General features: G+C 45.1%; 1 protein-coding gene across 1 annotated transcript in view; it reads left to right on the top strand.

The window, feature by feature from the left end:
* CTNNAL1 (catenin alpha like 1) overlaps positions 1–23,389 on the top strand; it is a 126,177-nt gene that overhangs the window by 38,197 nt on the left and 64,591 nt on the right. The window contains 1 exon segment of the mRNA XM_090039092.1: positions 13,273–13,460. Within this exon segment, the coding sequence (XP_089895218.1) occupies positions 13,273–13,460 (188 nt within the window).

Genomic DNA, 23,389 nt, shown 5'->3' with positions numbered 1-23,389 from the left:
ACTGCCATAGAAAAACATTAACAGCTCAGCCAGCAATGAACCCATTGTTTCCCCATTTAAGCTCCTACAGCTCAAGCAAGGAATGGAGGGGCTAGGATGAGAGGAGAAGGTTTTGAGAAGGTTTGCATCTTAATGTCCCTGCAGCTTTTTCTGCCCCCAAAGGAGGCTGTAGGTAAGAAGTGACCTAGAAACCACAGTCCTCAGAGCATAATCCTACTCTTTTCACTTCCTTCCCTTCCAAATTCCCATCTATATTTAGGGGAAAGGGTGTGAGGGCTGAAAGCTGCATGGCTTTTGGAGGCAGTGTTGTTTCCAGCTAAGACCTGCCTGCAGCAGCCCTCTTGTTATGATCTCTTTCATCTTTGTACCATTCTTGAATATCCTGGGAAGTATAGTAACATCCTATTTAGTAAATAGGTTGGTGAAGGCCTGGGTGTGCAGTTGCTGCAGGAGAAAAAGGGACTGTCTGAAGGGCTCAACTGGCAGCCAAGCTCCATCTCTACCCCCTGCAAACCCTTGTCTCAAGTGTTGAGGTGCCAGCCCAGTTTCTCAGACATCAAACATCTCCAGCAGGAGACCCATTCTGTTCTGCTGTAATCTTTATCAACAACTTCCCCCACTCACTTTTTTCTTTGCAGTTGGGATCTAAGGATGTTTTGGAAATGTTTGAGAGGGAGGAAAACATGGTTCTCTGCTTATTTTTGCTGTTGATACTGGAGAAAGTGTAGAGGAGGGAGCAGAACTCTACATATATTTCTAAGCATATACCTGTAAACATCTGTCTATGTGAAAACCCAGGGAATGCAGAGTTGAAGCGGTGATTTGTGTACAGTGCAATGACTGTAACCTTGGTATGAGCAGAAACAACTTCTGTTTCATTGAAATCCCTGGGTACATTGAGCTGCCTCCCTTTTTTTTGTTTGCAGCTGCACAATCATAATTATGGAAGTTAACAATGCATTTAGGAATTTTCTAAAATTTACTTCCTGCAGCTTAAGCAATACATCACATGTTCTACAATGAATTACACGATAAGGTTCTGTCAAGCAACAGCAGCAGAAGAAAGGTTAAAAAGAGCAGCTTAACTCTGCATTTCCTGGTTTTGTCAAATTTCTGTTCTTATTGTAGAAATGCCTGTTCATTAGTTGCAAGTGAGCATTTCCTGGCTTTGTAATATTAGATTTGGGGTTTGGACATGCCATGTTTCCAAGGGGCATAGAATATGGGAAATGCCTATTTTATGGCAGCAACCTTAATCTTGACCTTGACATTTTTTGTTGGTGGGGGAGTAACAAGGAGTGCCTGAGTCTTGCCGGTTGACTAGGCTTAATTATTTGTTTCTATTCCATGTTACTATTTATATTTTAAAGAACAAAGTTCAAGGGTGGAATGAGGAGGCTATTACGGTACTTTTTTTTTTCTCGCTTTGTCTTGCTGCCTATAAGCCACTACAGTCCAGTTGCACAATTATGGGCCAAATCGGTTGGGGAGCAAGGAGTAAACAGCGGAGTTAAGGAAAAGACATGCATCTTAAATAGTGCTACTGGCAATCCACGTTTGAGCCGTGTAAGAGGAGTATATATATTGCAGAAAATACCCTACTTAATGCTTGTTTTACAGCTCCAATTGCCAGATGTGATCACATTGTAGCTTATATTGTCATAAATGTGTTAAACATGCAAGGAACACAAACCAGCATCTTGATACCTGTGTAAGAGAAGGTACAGAAGACTGACTTAAATTTGTAGAGGGGTTTACTTGGACTTTCACAGTCACGGAACTATGAAGTGATTGGAATAAGAGACTTGGTGGAATGGTTCATATGACTGGAGCACTTTCATGGATGGGTATACTGTTCAGGAAGGACAGGCAGGGTAGAAAAGGAAGATAAATTGTGTTTTATGTAAAAGAGCTGTATGATAGCTTAGAGCTGGTATATGAAACTGGAGATAGGCCTGTTGAAAGTCTCTGGATTAGGTTCAGAGGGGAGTACAAGAAGGGTGATGTTGTGGTGGGGGTCTGCTATAGACCACCAGGATGGGGTGGATGAGGCTTTCTTCAAACAGTTAATAGAAGTTTCGTGATCACAGACCCTGGTTCTCCTGGGGGATTTTAGTTACCCCTGACATTTGCTGGGAGGACAATACAGCAGTGTGCAGACAATCCAGGAAGTTTTTTGGACAGTGTTGGGAGCAACTTCCTCGTGCAAGTGCTGGACGGGCCAACCTGGGGCTGTGCTCTTCTTGACCTGCTGCTCACAAACGGGGAGGAATTGTGGGGAATGTAATAGTGGATGGCAACTTGGTAGCAGCAACCATGAGATAACTAAGTTCAGGGTCCTTAGGAAAGGAAGAAAGGACACAAGCAGAGTAAGGACCCTGGACTTCAGAAAAGCAGACTTCTGCCCATCAGTTCTCTGAGGGAGTTGGATCTCCTGGGGAGCCAGGACCGGCTGTGCTTGAAAGAAACCTTACCGAGAGCACAGTAACTTTATCCTGATGCACATGAAAACTAGCAAGAACAGCAGAAGGCCAGCTTGGCTTATCAGGGAGCTCTTCAGGGAGCTAAAGCAGAAAAAGGAAGCTTACAAGTGGACAAACAACTAGGAAGGAGTATAAGAGCATTGCCTGGGTATGCGGGGATGAAGTCAGAAAGGCCGAAGTGCAATTGCACTTGCAGCTGGCAAGGAATGTGAAGGGTAACAAGAAGGGTTTCTACAAGTATGTCTGCGACAAGATGATCAGGGGCAGGAAAGTATGGATTCCTTACTGAAATGGGGAAACAACCTAGTGACAGATGATGTGGAAAAGGCTGAAGTCCTCAATGCCTTTTTCACCTAAGTCTTCACAGGCAAGGTCAGTTCCCAGACTAAAGCACCTGGCAGCACAGTTTGTGGAGGAGATGAGCAGCCAACAGTGGTGAAATAACAGGTTAGAGACTATTTAGAAAAGTTGGATATGTACAAGTCCATGAGGCTGGACAAGATGCACCCAGGGGTGCTGAGGGAGTTAGCTGCTGTGATTGCAGAGCTGCTGGCCATTATCTTTGAAAACTCATGGTGACTGGGAAAGGCCCCAGGCAATTGGAAAAGGACAAATATAGTGCCCAGTGCCCATCTTTAAGAAATGGAAGGAGGAGGATCCAGGGAACTACTGACCAGTCAGCCTCACCTCAGTCCCTGGAAAAATGGAGCAGATCCTCAAGGAATCCATTTCTAGGCACTTAGAGAAGAAAATGATTAGGGACAGTTGCCATGGATTTACCAAGGGCAAGTCATGCCTGATCAACCTTCTAGGATGAGATGACTAGCTCTCAGAGCTGACTTGAGCAGGGTGCAGGGTCCTGCCCCCGCTCTAATCCCGCGGTCCCAGACCCAGAGAAGCTGCCACTCCCGTTGGTGGTGGCATCAGCTGGGAGGGGTGGGGATAGTGAATGGCATGCTGCTCTGCAGGGCCCCCCAAAGCACAGAGCCTGGGTCGGTGACCCCAATTCCATGCAAGGTAATAAATGTTGGAGAGAATAATTTCAATTACTTGTACATATTATAGGGTTCATTCAAGGAACATGTTGGTGGAGGTAAGGAGAGAGGTTGATGACAGGCTCTCTTTAGTAAATTAGGATTAATTTTTAAAAATATGCATCAGTAATGAGAGAGAATGGCAGAAAATACTGCAAATACTTTTCATCAGTCATTGGTATATCCTCACAGGAGGTAATTGATAAAATGGGACATGATAAATGCAATAGGGAGAACAATTGGGCTGTTCCCTTTTTGTCCTTCCCTCTAATGAAAGAAGTTGGGAAAACTGAGGAATGTTAGAATGGAGGTAAAATGGCCTCTAACCGATTTGATTTAAGAAAAACCTTTCCATGTTGTCTTGCTGTTCTGTAAGAGCCTACTGCAGGGTTCTTGTATTTTCCTTGTGAAGCATGTGGTTTGAGCCTGTGTTTCAGTCAAATTTGACGCATCCCTTTTTTGATTTGCTTGAGTTGCTGTAGTAACATTGATATGTTACTATATTTGCTGTGGCTAATAAGAAGGATACACAATTACTTGTTCAGATTCCTTTAAGTACAAAAATTAGCAGGAAAAATAAGTGTTTTCTTACTTGTTTACTGTGGTATTCAGTTTAGATGGCTGCTTTGTTCTCCTAACCTTACCCATGGATATATGCTGAGGCATGATATGCAAACCTCCCATATCCAAGAGAGTAAATCATTGTTTATACAGGAGGTTATTTAAAAAGATATTATAAATTGCTATTTATAAAAGTGGTAACAAGCCATGGTATCCCAGCTGTCAGCATTGTCATTCAAGTTGCATCATTGATGGGGGGCTGTCGCTCATGTTGGCTTGTTCTGTTTGATAGCAGTGCCATAGTCTCATGTGGCTTTTGATTGCTGAAATGCTGCATCTTTTTTCGACTATTCAGAATGATATGGAGTTATGTGATTTTCTTTCTAAAATTATAATACAAAATTCAGCAAGGTCACTCGCCCTAGTCAGTCTAGGGCAGTGATTGTCAACCTTTCTTCTTTTGTGGACCCCTTTGGACACTTACAATTCAAAGGTGTCCACACCTCCATTTGAAGTGTGGGTATTAACATACTTTTGATTGTAGTCATCTTCTGCAGACCCCTTAAACAGTCCCTGGACCCCCAGGGTTCTGCGGACAACAGGTTGAAAACCACTGGTCTAGGAAACATCACTGTTGTCCCATTTCAGGAAATACCTGTGCTTGCTCTTAAATTTACTGAAGGGATATTCTAGAGCTATCCTTTTATCTACTTGGATGGGGGGTGGTTGAAGTATTGTGGGGGTGGGGGGGTTAGTGAGGGAGAGAGAGGTGTAAGTCTTCATATTCCAGGAACAGCGAATATGTAGGATCTCCTCAGAGCCACCAGGGTCAGAATCTACATTATCAGAAGTAGTGAGGGAACTGTGCAGTTCTTCCTCCCTCTCCCCCCCAACCCCCCCCCCCCCAAAACAAACCAAAAAAACAGTACAGAAATGATCTAAGCCATTTAAATTGGGAGCAGGCAATTATTTGGGCCCACAAGCCACATAAGCAGTTCTGGGGAGCTGCCAGTTCTGGTCAGCACCTATTCCCTACCCCCACAACAGCCCAGAAGCCACATGCTCTGTGGCTTCTCCTAGCCGTCACCAACAGCACATAGCCCAGCCCTGATTCTGGCCTGTACCACACCTGCTCCAGACTTGCCATTTCTAGAGCAGACCAGCTGATACCTGTGTGCACAGCTCTGACCCCAGCTCATCCCGTGCCTGCTTCAGACTGCACACCCATGTTAAGCAGCGACTGGGCAGCCACTTCCCCTTGCCACTGCCAGGCCCTTCTTGCTGCAGCCACCTGGAGCCCGCACCTGGGCTACCCTGCGGCTCCTCTCCATCGCCATTGCCACCACCTCTGGGCCACCCAGCGGGGCAGCTTTGGCAGTACGTAGGAGCCACAGGGCAGACTGGGCACAGGTTTCAGGCAGTTGCAGCAAGAAGGGCCCATCAGCGGCAAGAAGGGCCCATCCCTATGCCAAGCAGCAGCTTCTGCCCAATTGCAGTTCTTAGTGTGGGTTGGCGAGTCTGGGGCAGGCTGGGTTAGAGCTGTGCACATGGGTGTCAGCTGGTCCAGAGCTACTGTACTCCACTAAGCTGAGTCCAGAATGGGTGTGGGGTGGGCCAGGGTCATGACTCTGCATGCAGATCCCTGGCAGTACTGTGGGGCTGGGGCCAGTGGCAGTGGCAGCCAGGGGCCAGTGGCAGTGGCAGCCAGGAGCCACCACTGCCTAGGCTGCCTAGAAAGTCAGTCCAGCTGCAGAGCTGCCTAAGCCCCACTGTGCGCCCAGGGGGCAGTGGAATATGCCACGGGTCAGACAGTGCCTGGGCCAGGGAGAACCAAGGGACCTGCTGCAGGCCAGATGAAGTCCCTCCTTGGGAAGGATCCAACCTGTGGGGTATATTTTTTGCCTAGCCCTGCACTAAATCATGTATTTTAAAAGGATGGTCTGTGGAACATGTAGTCACTTATATCACAGTATGATACCTCAGTGCTTCATAGACTTCATAAACATTAGAGCTGGATCGAGTCCAGCCCTCTGCCCAAAGGACAGAAAGTTAGCTGGGGTCATAAGATCCCAGCAAGATAAGCATCCAATTTACTCTTGAAGGTGTTCAATGTAGGTGCTTGAACCACCTCCGCTGGCAGACTGTTCCAGACCTTGGGGGCTCGGACAGTAGAGAAATTCTTCCTTATGTCCAGCCTGAAACAGTCTTGCAGTAGCTTATAACGGTTCAACCTCATCATCTCTTGGGGTGCTCTGGTTTCCCCCAGAAACTGGTGGTCGCCCCTGATAAACTTATAGGTGGCCATCAGGTCACCCCAGAGCCTGCACTTTTCCAGGTGAAAGAGCCCCCTGGCTCTCAGCCTGTCATCGTAAGGTCTGTTTTCCTGACCTCTGATCATGCATGTGGCTCTTCTCTGGACTCTCTCAAGCTTCTCCGCATCCTTTCTGAATTGTGGAGCCCAAAACTGGACGCAGTTACTGCAGCTGTGGCCTCACCAAGGCCGAGTACAAGGGGAGAATGATGTCCTGGGATTTGCTTAAGAAGCATCTATGGATGCAAGCCAATGTTTTGGTTGCTTTACTAGCCGCAACATCGCATTGCAGGCTCATGTTCATCTTGTGGACAATGATGACCCCCAAGTCTCTTTCTTCCGTAGCACTAGCCAGCGTAACACTGCCGAGCCTATAAGGATGCTGCAGGTTTTGCCTGCCAAGGTGGAGAACCTTGCATTTTTCAGTGTTCAACACCATCAAGTTCTTGTCTGTCCATTTGCTGAGCCTGTCCAGGTCAGCCTGGATCACCCTCCTGTCTTCTGGTGTTGATGCTTTGCCCCAGAGTTTGGTGTCATGGGTGAACTTGGCCAGTCTGCTTCTGACTCCAAGTCCATGTCATTAATGAAGATGTTGAACAATATGGGTCCAAGGACAGAGCCTTGGGGGACCCCACTGGTCACAGGGTGCCATGACGATTGACTTCTGTCAGTTATCACCCTCTGGGTCCGACCACGGAGCCAGTTTTCCAGCCAGTGGATCGTGGTGGACCCAAGGCCACAATTGGCCAGTTTTGCCAAGAGGTGATCGTGGGATACCAGATCAAAGGCTTTTTTGAAGTCAAGATATATGACCTCAATCTCTTCTCCCTTGTCCAGGTGATGGGTCACCTGGTCATAGAAGGTAATGAGATTGGTCAGGCAAGACCTACCTGCAACAGACCTGTGCTGGCTATCCCTTAGGATGTTGGCATCGGCCAGTCCATTAAGGATGGCCTCTTTAATAAACTTTTCTAAGACCTTCCCCGGGATAGAAGTCAGGCTGATGGGCCTATAGTTTGCCGGATCCACTTTCCCCCCTTTCTTGAAGATAGGCACCACATTGGCCTTCTTCCAGTTTTCAGGCACTACACCAGAGCACCAGGAGTTTTCAAAGATCCATGCCAGAGGCTGGGCTATGATGCTTGCCAGCTCCTTGAGTACCCTGGGGTGTAGATTGTCAGTGCCGGCTGACTTGAAAGTATCCAGCCTCTCAAGGTGTTCCTTCATGAGGTCAGCACTGATGGAGGGCAGGGGATCTCCCTCACCCAAATCTCCCTGTCCCATAGTGGGCATGGGCATCCCATGGGGACTGATGAAAGACCAATGCAAAGTACCCATTTAATAGGTTGGCTTTTTCCTGGGTGTCAGTTGTCCCATCTGGTTTAGCTTGGGTCCCATGTTGCCCTTGTTTTTCCTCCAGCTCCCCACATATCTGAAAAAGGACTTTTTATTGTCTTTGATGCTTGAAGCTACTTGGAGTTTAGTTGCAGCCTTGGCTTTCCTGGTTTGCTCCCTGCAGGACCAGACCAGTGCAGAATAATCCACCCTGAAGGTGAATCCTATTCTTTGTAGGCCTTTCTTTTTAGCCTCAATAAGTCTGCTAGATCCCTGGAGAGCCAGGGGGGCTGCTGTGCCCTCTCACTGCCTTTCCTCCAAGATGGAATAGAATGAGCTTGTGCGTTGAGGATTGCTCCCTTGAGGAGCAACCACTTTTCCTGGACTCCCTTCCCCCTGGGGTCATGGTCCCTTAGGAGGCTTATCAGTGAGGCCCTAAGGTTGTCAAAGTTGGTTTTCCTTAAGTCAGGGACTTCTATGTTGCTGACTGACTTGCCAGCTTTATGGCAGATGGTGAGGGTGATCAGCTTGTGGTTGCTGTCACCCAGCTTCCCGTCGATCACTAGGTCACTGATTTAGGTCATCCCCTGTAGCCAGCACCAGGTTGAGCAGTGCTTTACCTCTTGTTGGCCTGTAGACTTCTCAAGTAAGGTAGAGGTCTTCCATGCACGATAGGAAGCTTTACGACCACTCAGATTTTGCTGAGTGATCCTCCCACAAGATGTCTGAGTAATTGAAGTCACCCATGGCAACCATGGAACGGGGGCACGTGGCCTCGGCCAGTTCCTGGGTGAACTCCTGGTTAAGCTCTTGACTTTGGGTGGGAGGTCTGTAGTAGACTCCCATTGTTGTGTCCCCTGTGTCGTGTTCCCTATGGATTTTAACCCAGAGGGTCTCCAGTCATCCACCTGGTCACCAACATCAGCTTGCAGGGTAGCTTTCCTTAACATAAAGAGCTACACCCCCGCCCCTTTTATCTACTTGATCTCTCCTGTACAAGGTATAGCCATCTATAGCCATGGTCCAGTCATGGGTGGAGTCCCACCAGGTCTCTGTTATCCCTATAATGTCGTTATTATTTGTGTTAAGCAGAAGGATGAGTTCCTCCTGCTTATTCCCCAAGCTCCTGGCATTTGTGTACAGGCAGGCAAGTGTCCCCTTGGGGGCTCTTGCCTTGCCCACAGATTGTACCAGGGCTGGGGCAGGGGTGGGCTCCCTTAATTAAATGCCTTGGCCCACTGGCTTTGCAAGGGTTGCTCAGCAGGTCAGCGGTGGCGGTAGTCCCCCCCGTCCCCCAGCTGGCTTAGTTTAAAGCCCGGTGGAGCAGGTCAGCCAGTCTGGCTTAGAAGAACCTCCTTCCCAGGGGAGAGAGGTGGAGGCCATCTCTTCCCAGCAGCTCGCTGCCTGTCTTGCCAAAGAGCGGGCTGTGGTCATGGAAGCCAAAGCCTTCCCATTGACACCAGCGCCGCAGTCTTTGGTTCACTACCTGGATCCTCCTCTCCCTCCTCAGCCCATAGCCTGAGACTGGGAGGATCGAAGAAAACACCACCTGTGCCACCAGACCCTTAAGCTCTGCTCCCAAATCCCTGTAGCGCCTCATGACCCTCCTGTGAGCGCTCTGAGCTGTGTCATTGGTGCCCACATGAATAAGGAGCATGGGATAGTGGTCTGTGGGCTGGAGGAGCTTAGGGATTTTCTTCGCAATGTCTCGGATGCGGGCCCCTGGGAAGCAGCAGACTTCCCTGGCTAAGGGGTTGGGGTGGCAGATTATCCCCTCAGTCCACCTCAAGATGGAGTCTCCCACAACAAGCGCTTTGTTTTATCTTGGAGCGTGGGGGCGGTAGCTGCAGTTGAGCCTGTGTTGTCTGCGGGAGCTGCCAACTCAGCAGGCTGTACTGGGGCTACAAGAGGTTTGTACCTGTTGCTAAGCTCTAAATCATGTATTTTAAAAGGGTGGTCTGTGCTATATGTAGTCACTTGTATCACTGTGTGCTACCTCAGTGCTGCTGGAGATGAGCCCAAACAACCAAACAAAAACACTCCTGAGGAAAAGGGGAGTTGTTAGTCTGTTGCATGAGTAAAGCTTGAGAGCACGGAGTTCAAATACTGTAATAATTTTTTTTCTAATGCATTAGATTAGATTAGTGGCTCTCAACCTTTTCAGGCTCGAGGACTCATCACTAGACTTGAAGCATCCTTTGGAAAATGCCAGCTCTTCATTTCACTTATTTATTTATTTTTACTACAGAAAAATAATAGAGACATTCTTTTGTTACAAGGAACTAAAAAAGCCCCAAACTGGTCAGAACATTTTTAAGACTATAGATTCCTTTTTTGAAATTTCTGGATTCAGCTTTTGAATAGTGTTTGCACACCTAATCATGCTAACATTGCATAGCAAACTGTGGCACCCTTGAAAGGATCTGAAGGCACCCCAGGGTGCCACAGCACCCTTGTTGAGAATCACTAAGTTAGACTTGCAAGTATGTAGGGGTTGGATGATATGGAAATGATTAATTTGAGATTGAGTTTGACGTTACTTGATGTTTCATGTTTGTTGTTTGTGTTTGATGCTGAATTGCAGTCTTTTTTTCCCTTAATGTGCCTGGGTATATTACCTGGACTACAGGTGTCCTGGTAAATTGGCTACTCATACAAGAGGTAACAGGCTGGTCCTGCAGCCCCCCAGATGTGTGCTGTTTACACCCATGAGCAGAGGTAGAATTTTGAAAAAGGGGGGTGCAGATGGTGAGGTGTCTAATCACATATAAAGCAACATATTTTTCTCCAGGTAAAAGTAAATTAGAAGCTTTACTAATATTCAGGGCCCTAGGGGACTGTATTATTCAATTCAAGAGTGGGGCAAAAAAACACAAAACTTCATTGGAATGTGTTAAAAACAATCTGGCAGGGGATGTGAAATAGGAGCTTCATTACCAGGAGCAGCAAACAGATGGCATAATTGCAGAACAAAGGATAGCTTGATTGGTGGAATACCAAAACCATGAAGGAGAGAGGGTGTTAACACCTGTGGAATGAAGAGTTTAGAAGGGAGCAGGTAGGTTTATAATGAGCCATGAAGTTGATTCCCTCAGCACTGCCTGACCAAAAATGTTACTGCTTCTGCCAGGCAGTTGGTTTTAAACTTCGGGTGGAGCAGGAGTCGAAGGTTTGGGGGGTGGGGGGGAAGGTGCAAGTGCACCAGGACACTCCCTGGATCTGTTCCTGTTTACACCCCAGAGCTCAAGAATACTAGCTTATCCCAGTGTCCATCTTCAGCTACCTGGAACAGGGCAATATAGACTCTCACTTTAACTGCCTGGGGAGATTAGGAAGGTAGAGGAGGATGGCATGCAGGCTTGGCAGTGGGTTGTTTTGCATTCACTGAGGCTAGGAACAAATATACTTTTTAACAGCTTTAAAAGGGCAGGGGAAGCTGCCACTTGCAGCTTTAGCCTTAATGAAACAGGTCTAAAGTTGCAGCAGTTTTCCTACACTTGTGTCACCAGAGGAGCATGCAGATGTAACGGATATAGTTATCCTAACAGCTTGTATTACTTACATTTGTATCAATACAGCTGTTATATTTGTCTGTGCCCTGAGTGTGCCAATATTTCCTCCACTACATATCTCACTTTTATACATGGTTTACTTTAGCAAGTATTTGCCATTTTGATTTTGTTTACAATTTCTTTCTTACTGAGATTCTGGGAACAGGCCTGAACAAGTTTTTCTGCGGCCCTGGAAGTTGTCCATTTTCTTAGGATTTACGTCTCAATTTTTAGAAGGGAAAATCTTTCACGTACTTCCTTCACCATCTTAGAACATCACTTATCTCCATCTTTTCTTGCCCCCTTACTTGGTGGTTTCCTTAGACAAGGGTGATTTTATTTTTACAACTTACCTAAGAAACTTAAAAGAAGGTATACCTTTTAGGGCACAAACATATCTAATGCATCTGGTTACATCAATCACTAACTGATGTCCATGTGCTAAAACTATGGTATACAGTACTATGGTTTGCATTATTTATCTTATTTAACCTAGGCTCTTGCTCAAATTAGATCTCACTTCTGGGGTAACTCCATGTTTATTGCTTTTCTTTACTTCACTGACAAGCCTAGATACTCATTTTGTGGTTACATGGGCCCTTTTGAGTCATACTTCTGTAGCTAAGCTGAAGGGTTGACAACTACTCATCTGAAATCATTAAGGGAGTGAATAGTGCACTAAACAATTATTTAAAGCACGTTCAAGCCTTTTTCTCAGAAAATAAGTATTTGATCCCAATAGTTTTTTAATCATGTTCTAGCTGACCTTTTTATTTTAGCATCAAGATAGTTTAGAGTTCATAGTAGTATTCTTGTTAATGTGCACATGGATGTATTGGTGTTGCATTCTTTTATTATTTAAACAATAATCTCTTAATTGTGGGGAAAAGTTGCTGTAAATACATATGCATATTTTGTATCTGTGAAGTGTTGCACGTTATTTTTAGCATATACTTCCTAGGAATACTTCACCATAAATTCTGTCTGTTCCTTTTTGTATTCTTTACCCTGTACTATTAAACTTTTTTTTTCCTAAAGCACAGCTAACCATCTCATTACAATGCTTCTGTGATGATCTCAACCTTTTTATTTAATATTAAAATTTTGATTGGGACCTGTTTGCTCTTCACACTGGAGGATTTTAAAGCAAAATGAAACCTATGTATGACTGGCTTTTTGTGAATTAAAGCCAAAGCTGTCAAAAACTACAGGTGAAACCATGGGTGGTTCTACTCTCTTGTTCTAAAACGGTGGTCTCCAACATTTTTAAGTAGATCACATTTATCATTTAAAAGAAATCCAAGATCTACCATGTACCGCCACTCCCCCACCATCCCCCCCAGCAGGTAAGTCTGTGGGGAGGGAAGGAGGGCCGGCAAATCAAGGCAGAAGGAGAAAAAATTATTGGGGTCATGCCTCCCCAGCAGGTAAGTCTGTGGGGGAAGGGGTGGGGCAGATCAAGGCCCCAGCACTAGCCCCACTTTCTCTCTCATTGCAGGGGGCCTCTATCTGGACCCCGCCCCTTCCCTCCCCCATGGACTGACCTGCTGGCCTGGGGGTGGGGTGTGCGCATACATGCACCCGGGCACTCAGTCCCCCCAGCCCAGCCTCAGATTGACTCCAAGAGACTCCGAGATCTACCACAAGAGGCTCCGAGATCTACTGGTAGATCAAGATCCACTGGTTGGTGACCACTGTTCTAAAACTTGCATTAATGTGTCTTTTGCTACTTAAAACTAGGAAAGCTGGTCAGTCTTTTAATTTTGCTTTGAAAAACTGGAACCTATGGGTTCTTCATGCAAGGAAAGGAATGTTGGTCATGACTTGAGGGGAGGGAAGAAAATTGGGCAGCTGTAAACTGAAATGTAAGCTTAGTATGAATCAAAAGGGAACTCGAAGTCACCCAACAGAGAGTGCTGTTTTATCCCTTTATATTTGTGAGTATTTAATGTTCCCAATATATTTCTGTTTTAAAAGTATAAAACTTTTTTTTGTAGGTGAAACAATTGCACATCTTACAGATGTAGCTAACTTGGATCATCCAGAATCTGATGGCCGGATAACAATTTTTACAGACAAAACGCAAGTGGTAAAAGCTGCAAGACTGCTGCTTTCTTCAGTGACAAAGGTGCTGGTATTGGCAGACAGAATAGTTATTAAGCAAATTATAACGTCCAGAAACAAGGTATTTAGTGTTTTCTTGTTTCTGAAAACTAATCTGTACTGTAGATAGCTTTGTCTGTCTTTCTTTGTTCTTTCTTCCTTTTTCTGTTGTCTTTTCCTGTTAATCTGATTTGCATATATTTACTCTGTTATAGTAGTTCTAGCAAAAAATGCAAGCTACTATATACATTTTGCATCAGTGTCCATCTCCCTAGTATATGAAGTATGGTCATTATTGGGCAAATGCCTAAACATATTTTGGTGACTCCTGGCTTTTTGTGAAAAGACCTATAATAAGCCTCCAGTGCTATCTTGGAAAGAGAAAGAAGAGATAGTTATATCAGTATACTTTAGTTGTTAAAGTTTATGGAAGGTGGAAAGGATAGCCATCGATAAATGAACAATGAAAAATCTCTCATGGTGTCCAAATGAGCCTAAATGGAGGCATTTCCAGTGCTGATAACAAGGCGAGAAACACGTTTCAGCACACCAGAAGCAAAGAGTTGGCAGGGAATGCTGATGGGAAAGGGTCTATGTTTACAGTTTGAAATCACCTCAAGACTTAAAAATACTTATTTTAACTGTTTAGCAAAAAGTATATCTCCTTGTATCTTTTATTTTCAAGGCTATTTATTTCAGGTATGTAATTTAAATGTGTATTAAAAATGTAATACTAATATGAAATGTGCTCAGATATTTCAGATTAAATTGTTATTTTCCAGAGATGACTGTTACCACATGATCACTGCTTTTAGTCACATAACTGGCAGGTTTTTTCTGAGCTTAGCCCTTAACAGGTTTGATCAGGCCTGCTCCTGCTTGGAATATTGATGGACCAAGTGCGGTTAGCTAGGCTGTGTGTCAGACAAGTAAACAAATGATAATGTGTTCTGCAGAGTACAAAGCACCAAGATAAGGACCTGCCCTGAAATGTTGGTAATCCAAGGCACCAATCTTACATATGTTGTGTTCTTTCTAATATGAGAGGCACTTAAATTTAAGATACGCTCAAAGTCAATGATGTTCCATTTAAGAAAAATAATATTAAATAAAGACACATGTACAAATATACAGCCTTCTGTGATGTATAGAAGTATTTTTGTATTATTTGAATTTCAATATGCAGATCACTTTTAGAAGAAATATTTTATTTTAAATTTGAAAGAATGCAGTACTTTATACCTATGCAACAGTAATGGATCCATACTTAACATTGTGTTACAAGGTTCCATTTTAATGGTAACTTGGGATTTTTGTTTTGTCAAAATCCCATTAAAATGTCAAAGCTTAAAACGTAGACTGTTATCTGAGGCTATGGATTAATGAGCACATGAAATGCTTGAGTGCTGTACAAATATACAGGCTCCTTTCAGCTGAAGCACTTCAAAATGTGATGAAGCAAGGAGTCAGTGAACGTGAATCACAACATGTTCCTTGGTTTTTAAGCCAAGATCGCTGTAGGATTCTGAAGACGGATGAATGCAATGCAACCTTATGGCTATTTCACCGTCAGGCTTCTGCTTGGGACTTCTTGCCTCTGTAGAGCTGGGGAGGTTCACCTGCATTGCTTGTCCTGTAGAAGCACAGAATGGACCCATGCTGTCTTTTTGCTTTTTAGGCTCTCGCAGGGAGTGCCATGAAGTTCTGGTTCTACTCTCCTGCTCATGTCTTACTTGACCTTTCTAAATGTTGTCTCTGTCTACTAGCTTACCTTCTGCAGCATGGCAGTTGGAGCCACCATGGTCCCTGTGAAGGACTATGGGTTTTATTGTAGTATTTCTGTTTAAAATGTGTTTGTGTTGTTATAATGTCTTGTGCCTCAGTTTATCCAACTAGCTTCTACGTAGAGAAAAACTCATTAATATGTCCCTGCTGTTAAGAGAGCTGCCTGTGTGTGGGACCTGAAGATAAACCTCAAGCTTGAATAGAGATTTGAACAACTTCATTGATTTGCTGGTGACACCCAGGAAGCCTCAGGAAAGCTATATGAGATCAACATGATGATGGATAGAGCCAATGTCTGCTTTTAGAAAGCGGTCTAAAGGATCAAGTAGAACAGATTTTCTGGGACTTAAGAGCTGGGCAGACTAGAAAAGGAAATGCTTTGGAGTATTCATGGTTATGTGGGCTGGCTTGGGGACAGAGGGATTGCTTAACCCTTTGGAGGAGGTAGAAGACCTCTGACTTGGGTATACTTTCCCCAACACATGCCTTTTATTCAGGAAGAGCTGTCTCTTGCTATTTGGGACTTCAAATTGTGCTTGTTCTCCCCAGTAAGAAGTAAAATTCCTCCCTCAGGAGTTGAACTAGATGCTGGCTCCTTGAGTTAAGGCCAGAAAACAGCCAGGAATAGTTGATAATTGAAAGGCCAGGGATCCAGCTCCTGCTGTAGAAGCCATGCCTGGGCTAATTTCAGGGGGATGCACTTGGAGATCAGATAAGGCTGTAGAGGTCCTGAGCAAACACTTCCCATAGAGGGGTCTGTGTGATGGTCCCTCAAAATACAGCTTGAAGGGATGCCAGGAGCTGCATGCCAAAGGGAATAGAAATAAGGGATACCATAGAGGATGGCTTTCTTTGGAACTACCACCATACGATGCACCAACATTTTTGAACCAGACATGAGCAGAAATTAGCTCTGGGATGATGCACAGTGGGGGCAGAACTTCAGGATGAGCAGGGCAGCCACCTTTCTCATGATATGCATGGAAAATCCAGAGGAAAGCTACTGACCAACCTTTTGAGTGTAGAACAATGAATGTCACTTGTCATCTACAAGCTGGCAAGCTCTGATTGTCACTGGTCCATCCCCAGCCATTTGGCAGGGTGGAGTCCTGAATATTCAAGCCAGCCAGGGAAGTGTACTGCACCATCCAGAAGGTCTTGGTACTGGGCTTCCTCCACTTCAGTTCACAGGAAGTTATAGCTAGATTTGCCTAGATGGGTTTTCCAGACTGCACTGGAGCATCTGATGGCACCTACATTCCCATTTCCATCCTGTGCCCTGCACATCAAAGCTGGAAATATGTCAACCGCATGACTACTTCAGTCTTCTGTAGGACATTGTCAACCACTGGAATTTGTTCACCACTGACCACCAAGCATTTGGGCATGGTGCATGATGCCAGGGTCTTAAGGAACACTAGTCTGGTGCCCCTGATGATTAGACATTGCATTTATATGCACGCTTTGTGTTGTTTCTGCTTTCAGCATATAGGCAGCAGTATGTGAAAGTAAATGAAATTTGTTGTCTTTTCTGGAAGTAGAGTTAGGCCACAGTAAACATAGAGCCATTCTTAACATGTTCCACTACTGAATGATTTGTCCTCTCCAAGACTCTAAGTCAAAAGGTGAGATTTGCTGGGTTCAGTAGTGAGTTCCCCAACTATCAAATCGGCAGCAGAATGGCTAGTTATCTGCAGTCTCATCTACAGCAATCCAGTTACGACTTTCCCACTATCGTTATGAATCTTCTCCTATGTAGAATTGTGAAAAAGCTGTGTGAAAATAGTTTTCCCTTACAGTCAGTTCATTTGGAACATGCAGATTTAATTGGTATTTTCCCAAGAAATCACAAAAAAAGGATTATTTAGTCTATTCCAAGGACTGTTGCTGGACATAGCTCTATGGAGCTCAGCAGCAAAATTGTTTTGTGAAACTAGGCCTTTGTCTAAGGATAGCATGTAGGCTTTTACCTTTCCTTTTCTTAGTAGCTAAATGATTGCTAGTCTTCGCATATTGCTGAATCCAGAACTTTATATAATGTGGAACCTACTTCCCATATTATTGACAAAAAATAATTTACTGTTGATTTCAAATTCAGCATCAGCTGCATTGCAGTCCATGGCTGTAATAATACGCTTTCACTAGATTTGCCTTTTGGCATCCTTACCAGTAAACAACGCCAGCTGAAAGCTCTTGCATAACTTCAGATTTAATGAAAACTAAAATCTCACATAAACAGCACTGTGTAGTCTCCACGGGGACAATTCATTCCACTGAAGTTACTGCTGCAGGAGAACTTTGTGCAGTCTTAGGTGAACGTGAGACTACACAGTGATAAGAACACTCCTGGTGGCCTGGGGAGACCTAAAGGAGAAGAGCAGCTCATCTCTGCTGTAAGGGGATAGGTGTTTAGAAGGGTAGAAGCATTCTGTCAGCACTTGCTGGGGCACGTGGGGATCCGAGTGGAAGAGACGAGCAGGCAAACCTTGGGAAATGCCCAGCATATGTTGTGCAGTATTTGGGGGGTGTTCCAGTTAAAAATAAAGAATGGAAAGTTTGGGGAAATAAAAAAAAATGTATTGAGAGGTTAGGATCATGAAAAACAGATACGCAGGCATAATGAAGTGCTAAGTTGCTTGTTTGTTTGTTTGTTTGTTTTTCTTTTGGAAAAAAATAGATTTTCCTTCAAAAGGCAAATATATGCCTTTTAAAGTATTATCATCATAATTCACTAATCCCTCAAACATGCCTCAATATGCATTTTCAAAAATACATATTTGGTGCTGTATTGATACAAGTAGTGTTTTAATCAAAGTTCTGATGGTCTGCATAGCCGAGAAAAGAGTGTGTTTTCATATACATCTTATGTCTACCCATTATGTGGGGAGCATTTGTCCATAGGACTACCTGTGTAAAGCTGAAAGGGGTGACTTTTATCTACCCCTTGTTTCTCTGGAACCTAGCCTACCCATTCCTCATGTGGGTCATGAAGCCGTACACCAGACACTTGGATGATGGTGGCTGAGCTGGCTGAGCAGCTAAAGTACAATTGTGGAGTGCATCTTTGAGAACCTCAAGACCTGGTGGATGGTACTGGGGGTGTATCTGGATGCTACCAAGTGGCACCTGCTTTGGATAATCATTTCAGCCTGTGCTATACATCTTTGCATCCAGGAGCAAGACCTTCCTGGAAGCCTAGGAAGCAGATGCCCAGAGACTCACCAGGTTATGCAAGAGTCTAGAAAAGGAGTTTGAGCACCACAGCTGTGAGGGCTGCTTGCAGAAAGAAGGCACTACTGTAGAGTCCAAAGAAATGCAAGAGAGATCACCCTTTTGCTTGTTTTAAAACCAAACAAACTTTGTCTTATTACATATTTTAAACATTCAAATGGTGTGTGAGGTTCCTTTAGAGAAAGCAGAGTGCTATGCAAATGAGTGAGGATGTGAAGGTCATGCAACATGGAGAAGTGGCCCACCCCAACCTAACCGCAGGTTTACTGAGTCCCTAAGGAAGGGGAGTGGTTCTTGTAGGTTAAGGGTTGGGAACTGTGCTGTTCTACTGCGTAGAGGGGTTGAAAGGGCTAGAGCTCATACTTCTCTACCCCATGTAAAATACCCCAAATCCTGTGAAATCAAGAGATGCTGCTCCTGACTTTTCATCCCCACCTCCTCCAGGAAAGATATTGTTCTGGAGCTCCCTCATGCACTGAAGAAGCATGTCTGTTGCTCCACAATGTGGTGGGCCTGTGAGGGTGGTTGGTAGCGTGATCTGAAAGAGAAGCACGACGTGAAACTGCTGCCTCATAGTAAGGCCGAGATAGTAGGGGGATAGTTTGGACACATGCCAAAGCCTCTGCTCTCCCAAAGGTTGGTCTCCCAAAGGTTAAGGATGGTTTTGGGGCTGTGGCCTGTGCATGGGAGTTATTAAACAGGTAATGGTGGTGTGTAGACCTGGTCTTGGAGTGGGTGCAGGTGCCTCAGGGTCAATGGACCATTAGGATGTGAAGACCTAGAAATGGGAGCAAAAAAACCCCCCAAACCTTGGCTTGGAGGCTTTCTTCCTGCCTATTGAGGGTGGCTATGGAGGGTTCCTATTTCCTTCTCCATAAGGAGGTTCTCCATTGATTTTTTTTTTTTTTTTTTTTTTTTTTTTTATCTACATGGTCTACATCACCTTGTCAACACCTTTGGTAGTGGCCTCAATATTCCTCCGTGCCTGGACCCCAGCTGAGCACCAGACTTAGGAGACCCCCAGGCCTTTCTCACTCCTCGCCAACCTAGTATGCTTGTTCGGATTCCTCAGCTGCAACAAGTCATCCTTTTAAGGATCTCCTGTTCACTCATCTTCCTTCTCTTCATCTCCACAGCTCTTTGTTCTGCTCTCTTAGCTTATGTCTTTAGGCTTTAAATGGCAGCATTTGTAGCTGCAGGTGTTGACCTTGGAATGACAACAAATAGTGTGATATGGCTTGATAGTAACTGATGAGCGCCCCAAAAAGTTTTTGAATTTTATCTTGGAAGCCTCTTCACACTTCTTGCAGCCCTCAAGACGGTAAGTATACTAAACCCTGAGGCTTCTGTTTGGGTACCCGGATCTGTTTGTTGCCCTCAAGCTGCTGAGGCAACCTTTGGGATGCCAGTTTAGTCTGGGAAAAGTGCCTCTCTCCAGAGTGCCCTGGGAAATTTCCCTCTTGTTTTGTGGGTGGTGGACTTCAAACTCAGGAGTGTGGTCTTTTCCACCCCTTCCCTGCAACTCTTCCCCAAAATACATATCCTGAACACTTGCTTCCAACAATCTCTTCCATTTTACAAGTCACCTTCATCCTCAATGATGATGCAGTTCTTGTCCATGTCCAGAATGACAGATGGCATCAGTTATATGCAGTGTTCCATAGGCTCCCTGCTATCTCTCTTGTCCTAATGTTGCAGAAGATGGTCTTGCTTCATAATCTCACTACTTGGAAGCCTTCAGTTTAGTATGAAGGCTCCTGTGACGGACAGGGCTGGCCATTCAATGTTAAAGCAAGGCTGCATGACTTCTTGAGGTGCTGTGGCTACGTCTCTCTGCATGGTTGGATGACAAAATAATGTGTTATAGAAGGTCTCCTGGAACGAAGGGGTTTTCAGGTCTACTTATGGCACCTGCTAGCCCCTGGCTCTGCTTCTTTGGAACTGCTAGAGCATCCCCAGCAAAGCGTCTTTCTTCTGAATCTGGGCCTCCCTGCTGTTTTACTTGAGCCATGTGCTCCTGCCTTAGAGAGGCCTGCTTTGAATTGCTGGCATCAGAACCTGGTTGCCCTAGGGCCAGGTTCTGGAAATCTGATATCACTGTCCCCAGAGCTCTGAGACCATTACCCTTCACCTACAAGCTGACCTGCTTAATCTACAGCTGACACTTTTTTGTCCGGACACTTGAGAGTATAACAATGAAAACTCGGTGACTGAACAGACTGACCAGCACTTCAGCCCAGCACTGCAGAATCATGCTGCCATCTGACTGAGTGCCACTTTCCCTTCTTAGAACGGGCTGTGGTTGCCAGGGAAATTGTTCCTGAGGGGGTGGATGAAATAGAGGGAAGAATAACAACTGATTGTGATATGTGGTGGCTGGTGTTTCTGGAAAGGGTAGAAAGTGCAGGAAACCTGAATGCTACATGAGGGAGGAGATGTTTTACCAGCTCTGGACTGAGCACTGGTATTAGCAGATGCTTTGTTAATCATTCAGAGAATGTGCTTGGTGTGCACTTATCTTACCTCCCAAATACAGAAACTTTAGTCAGAAGTTCTTTGTTTTCATTCTTGATTTCATGGCTTGTGATATTTTGAAGGTTGTGTGGAGGAGGTGGGAGTGTCCTTGGCCTGGTACGGAAATGGGAGGGATTGGCTTTGGGTCAGAGTCATCACTGCAGTAATGTCAGGCATCTTTTCAAGAAAAGCATGGGGGAGAGGCAGGGGAGGGATTGGATTGGAGAAGAGCCGAAATGGGCTGAGCAGAGAGGAGAATCGAGGGAAAGGCTGGGATATAGTGTGAGTGGATGCCTTGAGGGGAGAGGAAGAACAAGACATTAGGGATGGAGGGGGTATGAGTTTCCCATCCTTGCAAGCTGAAGTTTATTGGAGCAAGATTTGGAGGAGACATTAGAGCAGAACTCGGGTACTAGTGTAGGATGGGTGAGTGGATGCTTCAGTATGTGTGACACTTGAAGTCAAGTTCCCTTGGTGTTGGTTCACAGAGCAGATACCGTGGTGTGCGTCTTCGTACCGAACTTTAAAAAAGGCAGGGTCACATGCCAGGCAAAGTTGCAAGTTGTGACCACTGGGCAGTGTAGTGGGGAGTGAGTTACAGAGGGGCAGCCTCAGGGCCATGAGGGATAGAGAAGCAGAGCAGTATGGGATGCTGGCAGATGCACCAAACTCTGTGTTACGTTCTCCTGAAGGGTATAAATGACCCATCCACAAATAAAGTGCTTCAAAGTTGTTCCTGTTTCATGCAGTGCCAATTTTGAAGCAGTTCATGCTGATTTGTAGGGCAGTTTGTCTTCTCACTTTTTGGAGCCCTATGAAGGCAGGTGGGCTACTACAAATGTCTTATCTGTTCATACTCTGTGTTATTTTAATTTTCAAAAAAAAAAAAGTTGATGCAGAAAGTAGGAATGGCAGAAAGATGTGACTTGTTGTTTTTTAATACTTCCACCAGTGCAGCATCTAATTTTTCTTGTACCCTTAATAAATCTCAAATGTTTTAGGGCAGGGGTTTTTAACCTTTTTTATAAGTGTATCCCCAGCGGCCCCCTTCTTGATAAGCGTACCCCCGGGATGCAAGGTAGGGAGTGGGGAGTGGCTGGATGTGGGGTGGGGAGTGGCCGGACGCGGAGCAGGGCCATGCTGAACGGTGGAGCAGCAGCAACACTATCTGTCTGGCCCTGCCCTGGGCCTGCTCCTGGGAGGCAGTGGCATGGGGTGGTAGCACACCACCCCTGTGTACCCAGGGACCTTTCAAAGTATTCCCAGGAATATGTATACCCCTGGTTGATAACCCCTGTTCTAGGGTCTTTTACTCTACATTATTTCTCCTTGTGTAGTTTAAGTTTGCTTGCAACTCCCTTTTCATTGACTTCAGTAATTAAATCCTGCCTAAAAATACAGTGGGAGAAATGGTGAAGAACATTTATGTAAATTAGCAGTCAGTTCATTTTTGTGTTGGTGTAGTGTCCCTCGTAATTGAAAACAGGAAAGTAGACTAAACACAGAAGGTACATACAGATATTTGGAGAAGTTAGAGTGAGGTTAGATTGCATTAAAAATGGCTACCCGGTTTAACTTAGTTTCCCCATGTGCGGACCTTATACTTAGATCCCAGTTTAGTGGATCTGTAAGTGAATTCTACAGAAGCTCAGGACATTTTAGATCAGTCTAAAAATGACCAATCCAAACTAAGTTAACTGTACCTTAGAGGTAGTCTAATTGATGAGACTGAACTTCTGTATAGATCCCATTGCAGCCCTGGGGTGTGAAAGCCCAGCTCCAGGACTTTGCTTTTCCTACCTGCGCTTCTGGCATTGGGTTATTTTTAGGCTCCCACCCCAAGATGGGCAACCCTCCCTGCAGACCAGCCAGCTCCTCCCCTGAGCGCACCAAGCCTACCGTCTCAACACAGTTTTACTGGCACTCACTGGTGCTGAGGAAGTTAAGTCAGGATGGCGGAGAAGGGTGGGTGGGATTTGGGCAGAGGTGTTGTTTGGCGGGGGGTTGGAAAGCTAAAAATAGCCCCTGGTGTCACAGTAGGGGAGAGAGCCCCCAAGTCCCCCACAGACCCTGTTATCTCCTCTGATACTGTGAAAACCCTCACAGACCCTACCATTCCCCCTGATTTCCCCCTGATGTCCCCAAGCACGCCACTAGCCCCCCATCCTGACTTGCCTTAGATCAGGTGCTATTTTGAACTCACTCTAACCTCTCCAAATGTCTGTACTTACCCGGAGTCAGAATGCTCCGTAATTGTCCCCAGCTAGCTAGCCAACGAAGTCCCTAGATTCCCAGCTTCTGATTCTGCAGAACTGAACTTCATTGTGAGATTGTATTTTTTCAAAACCTGTGAGGTGTTTGAAACGAGCAAATGCTGTATGTGGGTGCCTGTGCACTAATTTAGGTACAGAGTGCTTGAAATTTGAAAACCCATTTCATAGTGTTTATATATGTATACTGGATCTTCTACGACTGTTTTGG

Source organism: Crocodylus siamensis, chromosome 3 (assembly GCF_052110815.1).
Source record: "Crocodylus siamensis isolate JL-2025a chromosome 3, ASM5211081v1, whole genome shotgun sequence".
Lineage (NCBI taxonomy): Eukaryota > Metazoa > Chordata > Crocodylia > Crocodylidae > Crocodylus > Crocodylus siamensis.
Note: the sequence above shows the minus strand (reverse complement) of the source record. Positions and strands in the feature narration are given on the sequence as shown.